Below are 11034 nucleotides of genomic sequence, written 5' to 3' on the forward strand. Positions count from 1 at the left end.
AGCAGGTCCTAGTGGAAGTCATTGGAGTTTTCATGTTTGTTTCTATGACTGTGGTGATAGTTTAACACTGTTTCTATGCACCAAACGGTAAAGCACTTATGATAGCCAACTAATCATCTCTTTAACCTTTGAAAATAGTAATAAAGGTTTCAAGACATCTTTTCCTATTTTAGTTGATCCTTTATGACCTTTCTTTAGGGACAGGCACCTCAATGGACTTTTTTTCTTTCCTTTTTGTTGCCTTTGTCTAATGCCCCTCTTCAAAAGAAAAGGAACCCCAAACGAGAGCAATGCCTGTGAGAATATGGGCCATTGTCACGCCGTCTACCTCAGCTAAGACAGTGACTGCATGCCGTTCAGGGGCGCTTGACTCGCTCGCCGCTGAGGGCCATGCTTTGCTTTGTTACCATTCAGAACTGTGTAAAAATTTTGTTTGCACAGACACACACACACACACACACACACACACACACACACACACACACACACACACACACACACACACACACACACACACACACACACACACACACACACACACACAGGAAACAAAGAGAGAGAGAGAGAGAGAGAGAGAGAATATTGTTTTCGCCTGGGTACAAAACTATTTAAAAGGTTGTTGTAAGATAACGTATCTAAAAACTGTTGGAAGGAGTAAAAAAATGAGAAAAAAAGAAAAAGCAGTGAGAGGTATAGAGCTTTTTTTCATCGTGTGTTTTTTTATTTTTTTATTTGATTAATTATTCACCTGTTCTTTTATGTGCATGACAGATTCACAACACGTTCTTTTCCCTGATGCTTATACCTAAGTCCCTGGAGAGATGGCGCCACGTCCTCACCTCGCCCTTGTCTTGTTTCCGTGGCAACTTTGCACATGTGAGCGTCCCACTTGCTTCCTTGTTTGATCCGTCATTCACTAAAAAAAAATATGCCAGTAGACATTCAGGAACCAGCGCCTCAGTCACGTGCAGGTCGTGGTGTAGCCATGGCCAGTATAGCCCGGTAAACCACAGCACTCACCCTCACTGTGTCTCGTTTCCCGTTAAGCTTGTCACTTTCTCTGTTGACAGTTTCATTGTAAAATCTGACTGATACATTATTGATAGATCGGACTTAACTCTAGGAAAACACAGCACAGTGAGAATTAAGACTATATTCTGAAACATTACTGCCCGCACCTATGCTTTCAATATTTCTACGTATAGTTGAAGTGACACTGGTTAATAGGGTTGATTTTACGTTTCTAGTGACATATTTATAAGATTTTTACATTATTAACAGAAGAAACACTACTGATAAGCCGGCTAGTCATCTCTGTGGCCTTTGTAAACAGTCATGTCGAGAGAGCAAAATGTTTCGGCAGGCTTACTCAGCTTTTGGCAAGACTACACTGCGCTGCTCACTGCCCCTTGCTACTCCCGGGACAGTCATGGCTCGAGGTGGCCTTGTGGCGTAGGTAGAGGAATGCCACTGTTAGTAATGGAAACAAGACCCCTTCCTCAGACATCCCACACAACAATGGACAGGAATATCATTATACTGTGTTTTTATATATTTACATCTGTTGTTAACTTTCATTGGGGGACTCATTAATCGTGTACAGTAACGGGCTTAGGAGGACACGTGCCGGAGTGTTTGTCTTGGGCCAGTTCCTGCATGTAAGGATCACCGCGGCTAACCCAACACAGCCAAGGCATGGAACCCACGGGTGATCAGAGCCTTTTCTCTCTCTCTCTCTCTCTCTCTCTCTCTCTCTCTCTCTCTCTCTCTCTCTCTCTCTCTCTCTTTCCATCCCTCCATCTGGTTCTTCCAAATAGTGGCTGTTCCTGTACGAAACATATCTATACTTACTTCCAGCAGAGGCTCATCGCTCTAAAATATCTTATGAAACAATTAATAGCCATTCCTCAAAGGAGTATCTTTTGTGTTGCCTCACCAACTGTTCAGTTTTCCTCCACACCAATATCCCTACTTCGCCTCATCCTACTTCTCCGCTCCATCCCCAGCAGTGGCCGTCCCCTGCACAGCTCTCGTGACCCTCCACCTGTCGTATACTGTGCCTTTTCTGGTGGTGGTCCTCCCAGCCCATCCGCCTCCAAGGAGGTACTGAAATGATTGTACTGTACCAATGGTTTAGTGCAACGCTAATAATGGTAACTATGGCGGCTGTGGCATATATAAGAGAGGGAGGAGGAGGAGGAGGAAGCATCGGCGGGCTAGGAGGATGAAAATATGACAGAGGTAGGAGGAGGAGGAGGAGGAGGAGGAGGAGGAGGAGGAGGAGGAGGAGGAGGAGGCGGAGGCGGAGAAAAGAAAGAAAAGAAAGAACGGGAAGTGGCGGCAGCGTAGACGAATTTAGAGGAGGAAAGAGGAGAAAAGTAATGGAGAGAGAGAGAGAGAGAGAGAGAGAGAGAGAGAGAGAGAGAGAATGGGAAGCCAATAAGGAAGAGGAGGAAGAGGGGGACCCGCCACTAGTTCGAACCAATTACGTCTAAGACAACTTTCGCAGCAGCCACCAGCCTCCGCACACAGGCGAGGGGAAAGTCGTCGTCTCCTCCGTGGCGTGGGTAAACCTTTTTGTAACCCAGAAGGAGGAGTCCAGGCAGGCGCCGGCAAGACGGAGCCCTGACTGGGTGTCGCCGGGCAGGAGACACCGACCGCCACTTATCAGGGGGGACTCCGGAGGGCACCACTAGGAGGGGAACGCTACTGTCACTGCCAGTCCCATCTCCACTGGCTCGCTCTCTCTCCGGTCGTTCTTTCCACACCTGCAGACACGCTATCCAATTCCCTCATTAGCTTAGACGTTCTTTTTTTGGCGTGTTTCTCTGCCTATAAGGTTTATCCGTCGTCTTGATTTGCGATTTATCTATTTATTTGTGGTTTTATGTACGTTTTTCTAAGCTCAGTAGGAAGGACAGGCGGACCGGTGAAAGGGAGGGCCGCGGCGCCGCCACGACGCCGAGCACCTCTCGTCCTTATCTGTGAACCTTCGACTTCCATTCGTTGGTGTCAGTCCGTGGCAGAATGACCTAATAATTATTCCACAGCGTTTCGCCGTGAAGCCGTAACTACGCGTCGCCGGGGTAGAGGTGATGGGGGGGATGACGGGGCGGGAATGTATTTGCTCAAGGGGGTCAGTTTACCACGGCGGAGGAAGGGGTGGGGTCGCGGCGTATAAAGGAGGGTGACTGCGGCGTCTCAGCCTTGTGTAGGGAAGACCACTTCGCAGCCCACACCACGCCACACCACACCTCACCTCACCTCACCTCACCTCACCTTAACTCATCACTCCACAGCAGCCATGTGTCTCCACTGCCAGCTGCCCTCCGCCAAGCCCAGGTGAGCCTCACGCTGCTGCTGTTGCTTTGAGACTGAGTGTCATCTGTTGCGTTGCACCTCGTGGTGTTTGACAGATTGCCTTCCGCCGCACGCTGACCGGCGCTGCAAGTTTCTCAAGAATCTTATGAACTTACTTATACTTGCTGTTCTGCTGAAGACGAACGTACTACATGGCAGGATAAAAGCGTTCCTTACCATTCTTCTCCGGCGCTTCGGGCTGCTTACATCGCTAGCAATCTCTGAGGCTAATCGTAAATTATGTAATGAATGCAGTTATGTTTTTTTTTTGTCAATAACACAATTGAAAAATTGTGATGCTCTCGGTGTGAAAGCTGGCTGTGACTCCTGCTGGTGGCTGTCTCGACAAATGCTCATGATATATAGAAATATACAGATACGTAAATAATACACAATATATATATATATATATATATATATATATATATATATATATATATATATATATATATATATATATATATATATATATATATATATATATATATATATATATATATATATAGAGAGAGAGAGAGAGAGAGAGAGAGAGAGAGAGAGAGAGAGAGAGAGAGAATTGCTTAGTGCTTATACAAATAAGAAAATGATAATTATATATATGATAGGTATAGTCGCATTTGTTCATTGCTTCTACTTCTCTTGTTCCATGTTTATTCATAATGCAATACTTAGGTGTGATATCGCAGGGGCAGGAGTGGCGGTGCGGCGCGTTGCCGGGAGCCTCATTGAAGTTAGTCCTTCCTTGCGGGAAAAAAACAGGCATTGGCATCGCCAGATTCTCGCACGATGCTTCCCGATATTTGCATCCTGCTGCCCATGCTAGTAACGAATAGATAACGCTAAAAAGTAATTGAATATTAGTTGTGCTTGACAGTTTATCGACGTATTTATCTTATATATATATATATATATATATATATATATATATATATATATATATATATATATATATATATATATATATATATATATATATATATATATGCGTGCGTGTGTGTGTGTGTGTGTGTGTTCATTTATTCATTTATTGTATTTATTTATTTATTGCAAACACTTGCGGACATTAGTATAACTTTTCATTGTAATACGGGTATGGCTAGTTTCTTTTAAGCCACGGAAGTTGCAAGCACCTAAATCTTCTCCCATGCCCTCTTGCTGCTTCTTATGTAAGGCATTATGCATGGCTGGCTGCTGGTGACGTCCCGGAGAGCAGGTGGCCCCACATTCCTGAAAGAAATGTAAGGCGTGTTTTCTCTTCATTCTTTTTCCTTGCATAGTTTTTGAGATAATCTTAATGATATTGTTCAAGATATGAGAGAAAGGAGAAAAAAAGAATCAGTTTTGTCAGTTTCCTCCCCTCTAACGCTGCAGAGAGCAGTATAGAGACAACTCTCGCAATGCAGCGTTGCTTCCTTTTTGGTAATTTCGTTATCTCAATAATACTAATAAAGAATAAGAGAAAAATAAAGTGAAGGTCAGTTTTCTACCCCTCATGTAGCGTGGCAGGGAGCGGTTGGATAACCTTTGCAATGCAGTGTTACTTTCCTACCTCAGGGGTAACGACCCGCCGCTGCTCGTCGCTCATCATCGCCGCTCGCCAGTTCGCACCGGTTCGAGTTGCTGTTAAAGAAAAGAATTGAAGTTCAAACGCTTACGGAATACTAAAAGCTGTCACTTTTCCTGGCTCACTTCGCTTGCCGATTATAAGCCGTCAAGGCGTCACCCCTCTCGGGTGGCAACCAACAACAACAACAACGCGCAATATGGCCATCATAGGGAAAGAAAGGTGCACAATGATACTGTGTCATGATTAACAGTTTTTAGCTTTATTGTATTTTCTGCTATTCATATATATACACTTGTTTTACTACAATTTAACTAGTAATTCATGATTTCAAAATTCATATTCTAACCTGATGTCATTGATTAAGGGCCACGCCTTAAGTAAGGTAAACCGTTGAGAGAAGACATTGCAAAGTCTCACTAGTCCGCAGAAGGATGCTGCCTTGAAAATACGTCCTGCAGACAGGCCACGCCCACCTGGTCCGCTACTGCCTTCTGTCACGTAGTTACCTTGTCTCCCCAGTGAGCCCTATGATATCCACAGGCCTTTGCCATTACTTTGAAGGGATTGGTGGCTCGTAATAATTGACTTTTAATTTTACTTACATGCGGTCTGCCGTGACGTGTAATTCACCTAGTGTTTGACTTGTGACCTTCACCCACACCTTCCCGATTAAATATTTTAGACAACTCTGAGTCATGCGTAAAGTTGACACATCTCACTCGCCTCGCACTCCAGGAGGCAATTTACGCCTTACTCATTAGTAAGAACCTGTGTGACAGGCAAGGATTTTACCACTGATCGAAGGGGCAGTGAGTGAGTGGTGAGGTACAGGGTAAAAGGACCCTCTCTGGTGTCGTGGATCTCGTGCGCTGCCCGGTTCACCACAACCCTGGAACCCGGGATCAGGGACGCCCAGCGAGGCGAGATGTTCTGCCTCTTAGTAACAGTGGAGCGCCGACCCTTCCACATATGTAATTACTTGTAATGACTGGGAGCAGGCTCATAAATACTTTGTTTTATCCTTCCCTTAGGGATTGAAACACGCTTTGTTGTGTGTGTGTGTGTGTGTGTGTGTGTGTGTGTGTGTGTGTGTGTGTGTGTGTGTGTGTGTGTGTGTGTGTGTGTGTGTGTGTGTGTGTGTGTGTGTGTGTGTGTGTGTGTGTGTGTGTGTGTGTGTGTGTGTGTGTGTAAAATTCTTACACGGTGTTGATAATCATATGTTGGACTTCTGATGGTTGCCTGCAGAAAGAACATACGTGGTGTGTGTGTGTCTGTGTGTGTGTGTGTGAGAGAGAGAGAGAGAGAGAGAGAGAGAGAGAGAGAGAGAGAGAGAGAGACACGCCGAAGACAGACATACGAGTAATAAAACTATTTCATCAGCCGCACTAAGCATGGCCCTCGCAATGACAGCTAACCAATGACTATAGTTTAGGACGAACTGAACTGCTCACTAAATGAAATAACATCACCTTATATAGTCCACCACATGCGGCAGGGGATAGTGGAGCTGCGTTGAACACTGGAGCGGTGTCAGGCATAGGGCGTGAAGAGGTTTGGACTCTGGGCTTGGTACTAGGGGAAAGAAGTTGTGATGAAAGGACGCAGGTGTACAGAAGAGACTGGGTGTGTGGGGAGGGACGGAGGCAAAGCAGGTTGTAGGGGCCGTATAGGGCAGAGGGAAGGTTAGGCAGGTCTGGTGGCCCCATCCCAGCCATGTTAATATTCTCGGAGTGAAGGATGTACGTACCAGGCGGGTCCAGAAACAGGGTGGTAGGCGAAGCAAGCCATGCTGCCAGCGTCTGCTTGTTTGATGAGTGTACGCGCGTGATGGTAATGGCGATGTCGAGGGTGTACAGATCGCTACAATGCTGTGCTCTACTAATGATGGTGTGTGTGTGTGTGTGTGTGTGTGTGTGTGTGTGTGTGTGTGTGTGTGTGTGTGTGTTCGTCACAAGCACGCACGTACGCCCGTAATTCTCTTTCTCACATTGATCAGGTGAAGTAACGCTTAGACACAGGAAATACTTACTACTCAAAAGGAAAAAGAAATCTCCGTGAGAGCCGCCGCGCCGACCTTCACACGCCGTTGTGTTGTTTTGGTTCCCTTGTCTCGTACGTCACACGTGCGTGGTGACGCGTGACGGAACCCAGACTGACATTTGATCTGTTTCCTACACAATTTTTGTTCTTTGCATCAGCGGCACTTCCAGGCGCTACTCCTTACCGTGGACTGCGGCGTGGTTACATCATATGGGTGGCGGCGGGCGGGACGGTCGTGTCTGTAATGCAGGAGTAGGGCCAGTGTGTGTTGCCATGCTTGAGACATGCTAGCTGGAAATTGTGTGCCAGTTTTAAATAAGATGTACCAGGAGTGCCGTGCGTAGGAAATGACTTGGTGGGTCTGATACTCCTTGTGTGTGTGTGTGTGTGTGTGTGTGTGTATATATATATATATATATATATATATATATATATATATATATATATATATATATATATATATATATATATATATATATATATATATATATATATATATATATGCATGCATGTATGTATGGTGTTTGTCTAGCTGTACGACATTAAACAATAGACAAACAGTGTCACCAGCGCTCAAGGTGGACCGTCGGTGGCCGGCACGCGGGACCGCTGCAGCGCTCCCTTACAAGGCCGGGTATCCTCGGAGGGATATATATAACCGGTGACTCTCTTCAGCACCAAGGACTGAAAAGTGAAAAAGAGAAAAGAAAAAAAAATAAGAGGAGTAAGGAGCGGCCTTAGCGTGCCAGGCTTCTAGTTGAGGCTGCAGGAAACGTTTCTTTGATAAGAGTCACCTGTATAATCTTAGGCGTGGCTAAGAAGGTGAGGTCATCACCAAGTATTCCTTGAAAATTCTCTCCTGCTTCCTCCCCGAACCCAGAAGTAAGCGCAACGGCAAATTTAGCAAAGAATTAGCGCGCGACCGTCCCCTTGCCGTACAAGGGAGGGCCGCCACCACACCTCAGGGCCACTTCAACCCTGCCGCGCGCTTCTAAGATTACATCTCGCAAGAGTTACGTGCGAATGCAGTACAAAAAATATACATGATGAACCTCCTTCACTTTGCTTGACGTAAATTTGTGGCGGGCACGGCAGCGTTACACCGAGTAGCGGGGCGGGAAGCGCTGAGTGGTGGGCGGTGAGAGACTTTAACGCCTCATAAATCTGGTCCACTTTTTCGCCGGACGCAGCGATCTGACTTGTAAACATTGGCCCCTACACCTCTCGCGGGACTTCATCTGGGGCGGGGCAATTTATGACGCTGTGGAAGTTATTGCGCGGGACCTTATGTATTTACATATATTGCCTTTTTTTTTCCTTCTTTTTATCAGAATCTTCAACATCACTAGATTTTATGTGTGACCTTTTCAGATGACATGCTTCGTTGAATGTTTACATGGTATGCATGAATAGGGAACATGACGTTATCTTACATTCCTCAACTTTACGCAAATTCAAATACGATTTCACCCTTTTTCTTATTATTATCAAAAGACACCCGCTCTTCCTTGAACGCAGAACTTACGTCACTCTCACTCCTAAACACGGGGAAGAGTTAAGCTCGTCCTCTTCTCCTTATGAGAGTCCTTTCAAGTCTGACATCGCCCTTGGACGCAATCATCGTATCATTCGAGCTTCATGAAGGCGGCGCCACGTGCTGTCTGTCTCGGTGAGGCGGTGAGGGAATGGACACACTGGGGGCGTGCCATGGTTAGTGGCGACACGCGCAAGAGGCGGGCAAGTTCTGTGTTGGTTTCCCTCTTCGTCGTGTAGTGAAATCATGAGTGTCCTTTCCGCCGCAGCCATAGACACGAGGAAAGACCAGCGATAATGGCTTTCTAATACTGTGCACGTGACCTAGAAACTGTCACTACGAGGAACTTGATCAGCAACAAAACTTAATTTCATTATTTAATCTTTGTTTCACTACTTCCGTGATACACTTTCTGTTTTGGCCAAGTTTGTTAATGAAACGGCACCACCACCTCCTCCACCACCACCATCACCGACAGAAACATCGCAGTGCCACCGGAAAAAAAAGACCAGCCACCATTTTCCTGACAAGAAACCTTCACTGCGCATGTTGTGTCTCAGAAACCGCGTGTTTGCAGTTCAATTTATAACTCCTCAGAATGGATCAAACAGAGTGAAGGAGAAACAACGCATCAGAGACGAACAGGTATATACACACATTAGAGACAGGTGGTGCAGTGAAGACTTTTTGTATATTAGCAAGTGAGGGATGGACGAGGCAAGGTACATCAGAAGCCAAGTTGAAGGAAGTGATGAAGAAAGATGTGTGATTATTGTATCCATGCCGAGAGAGAGAGAGAGAGAGAGAGAGAGAGAGAGAGAGAGAGAGAGAGTATTTTTAGCCCACCCGTTAGACATCCTTATTCACACAGCATTTTTAGGGAGTGGCTGTTAAGTAACTCTTTTTTCAACTTTTTTTCTCGTAAGACCTTCAATAATTCCCTCTACCCCAAAGAAACAACAACAAAAGAAAAGAAAAATAAGGACGGACGGACAAAAAGATAGACAGCCAGAGAAATACGCAATGCACTGTCTAGAAAAAAAAAAAAAAACTGGTCCCATTACCATAAGATCTACACTGGGCAAATTCCTTAGGTGGAAGAAGTAACCCTCCATTTCTCCCCCCTACACCCGACTCTCTCTCTCTCTCTCTCTCTCTCTCTCTCTCTCTCTCTCTCTCTCTCTCTCTCTCTCTCTCTCTCTCTCTCTTTTTCTCCTGGAATGTTTACTTAATTACCTTGCAAAAATCCACCTACAAACTCGTGATCTCACCTCACGTGCAGCTATACAGGTACTCATACGTCCTTGCTGTTAATTATTATTCTCCTTCTTCTGAACCAATATTATTTTATTTATTTCTCTCCCTCACTCTTTCTATTTTATCCATTTCTTCTTCCCTTTTCTTTATAATACTGCCATATTGAGAGAGAGAGAGAGAGAGAGAGAGAGAGAGAGAGAGAAAGAAAAATCAGTGATAAGTAGCCAACTGCCTTACGAACTTGCAAACCTCAATTCGTACTTAGCTGAGGAGGAAGATAAGAAACTTGACTCAATTCCCACGTGGTCAGCCTTCCCCAGCTAGCGGTGAGAGCATGTAAGCACTCCCACCTGTAGGGCCCCGTGTCTCCCTCTGTCTCTGGGTCCTTGGGCTGAGGTAAGTGCAACGACCCCCCTCACGCACCGCGGTGGGCGCCGCGTGTCCTGGGGAGGAGAAGCAGGAGTAGAGATGGAGATTCGTATTCTCTGTATTCCTGCAGAGTCTTTAAAGGGCTGGGTCGGGGAGGAATGAGATACTAGGATGCGTGAAGGATATGAGAGGCGGGAAGGAGATGAGGCGTGTGGTCTGTGCAGGGAAAGAGAGTGACGCTGATAGACAGGATTTTGGTTATAGAGGGAGATGGGCTTGTAGTGAGAAGGGTGAAGAGATAGATCATAGGGAAGGGATCAAGTAAGCGGTGGCAAAGGTGCCTCATTACTGGACCAGCGTATGCAAGAAGTCATGTTTGCTGCCATTAAAGCCTTCCAGAGGAGGAGCCCCTAGTCTTACTGTTTGCTTTCCCAGATTGTGGCAGTCACTGTGACTTACCGTTTGATGATGGCACAAAAAACTCATTTGGGAGTCTGCTGCTGCTCGGCGGACTAAGTGCCAGTGACACGTGATGAATATCTCATGAAAAGTAAAGGACGTGAGTGGCAGGGTAATGGCTTTGATCGCGGCTGAACATAACTTACAACAGCGGGGCACGGTTGTCTGTCTAGGGACCTTGTCTGCCGATTACCCACCTCCTTGAAACTTGTGTGAATTATGAGAATGCTGACATGATAACAATTGACCTTGTGTAGAGCGACACAATAACAGAAGTAGCATAAAGAGATGATGTGCTGGGCCAAGTACGTACCCAAAACATTTCTTGGCTACTTCACCTCACTTTGTAAGGGAGAGGCATAGCATATTCCGTTTGCATTCCATCTTCTCTCATCTAGTCAAGCGCCTCATTTGTATCCCGCCACCTCCCATCCTAAGAGCGTGCGGT

The 11034-nt window shown here is 45.8% G+C and overlaps 1 protein-coding gene and 1 long non-coding RNA gene across 5 annotated transcripts in view; one reads left to right on the plus strand and one right to left on the minus strand.

Annotated features, from left to right (window-relative positions):
- Window positions 1–11034, plus strand: part of LOC123505857 (prestin-like) — a 47928-nt gene that overhangs the window by 12485 nt on the left and 24409 nt on the right. Inside the window, exon 1 of one of the 4 annotated variants that reach the window (XM_045257652.1) lies at window positions 3186–3342. The exons of the other annotated variants lie outside the window; for them this stretch is intronic. Within the exon in view, the coding sequence (XP_045113587.1) occupies window positions 3305–3342 (38 nt within the window). The 5' untranslated portion in view covers window positions 3186–3304. Of the gene's footprint in view, window positions 1–3185; window positions 3343–11034 lie in introns of those variants that run through there. 4 annotated transcript variants of the gene reach the window in all.
- LOC123505859 lies at window positions 4353–10149 on the minus strand. The gene is made up of 3 exons (XR_006675277.1): window positions 10020–10149; window positions 4910–4980; window positions 4353–4587 (listed from the first exon to the last, which is right to left on the minus strand). It is a non-coding gene; the product is annotated as an uncharacterized LOC123505859 (long non-coding RNA).

This window comes from Portunus trituberculatus, chromosome 18, assembly GCF_017591435.1.
Source record: "Portunus trituberculatus isolate SZX2019 chromosome 18, ASM1759143v1, whole genome shotgun sequence".
Taxonomy (NCBI): Eukaryota; Metazoa; Arthropoda; class Malacostraca; order Decapoda; family Portunidae; genus Portunus; species Portunus trituberculatus.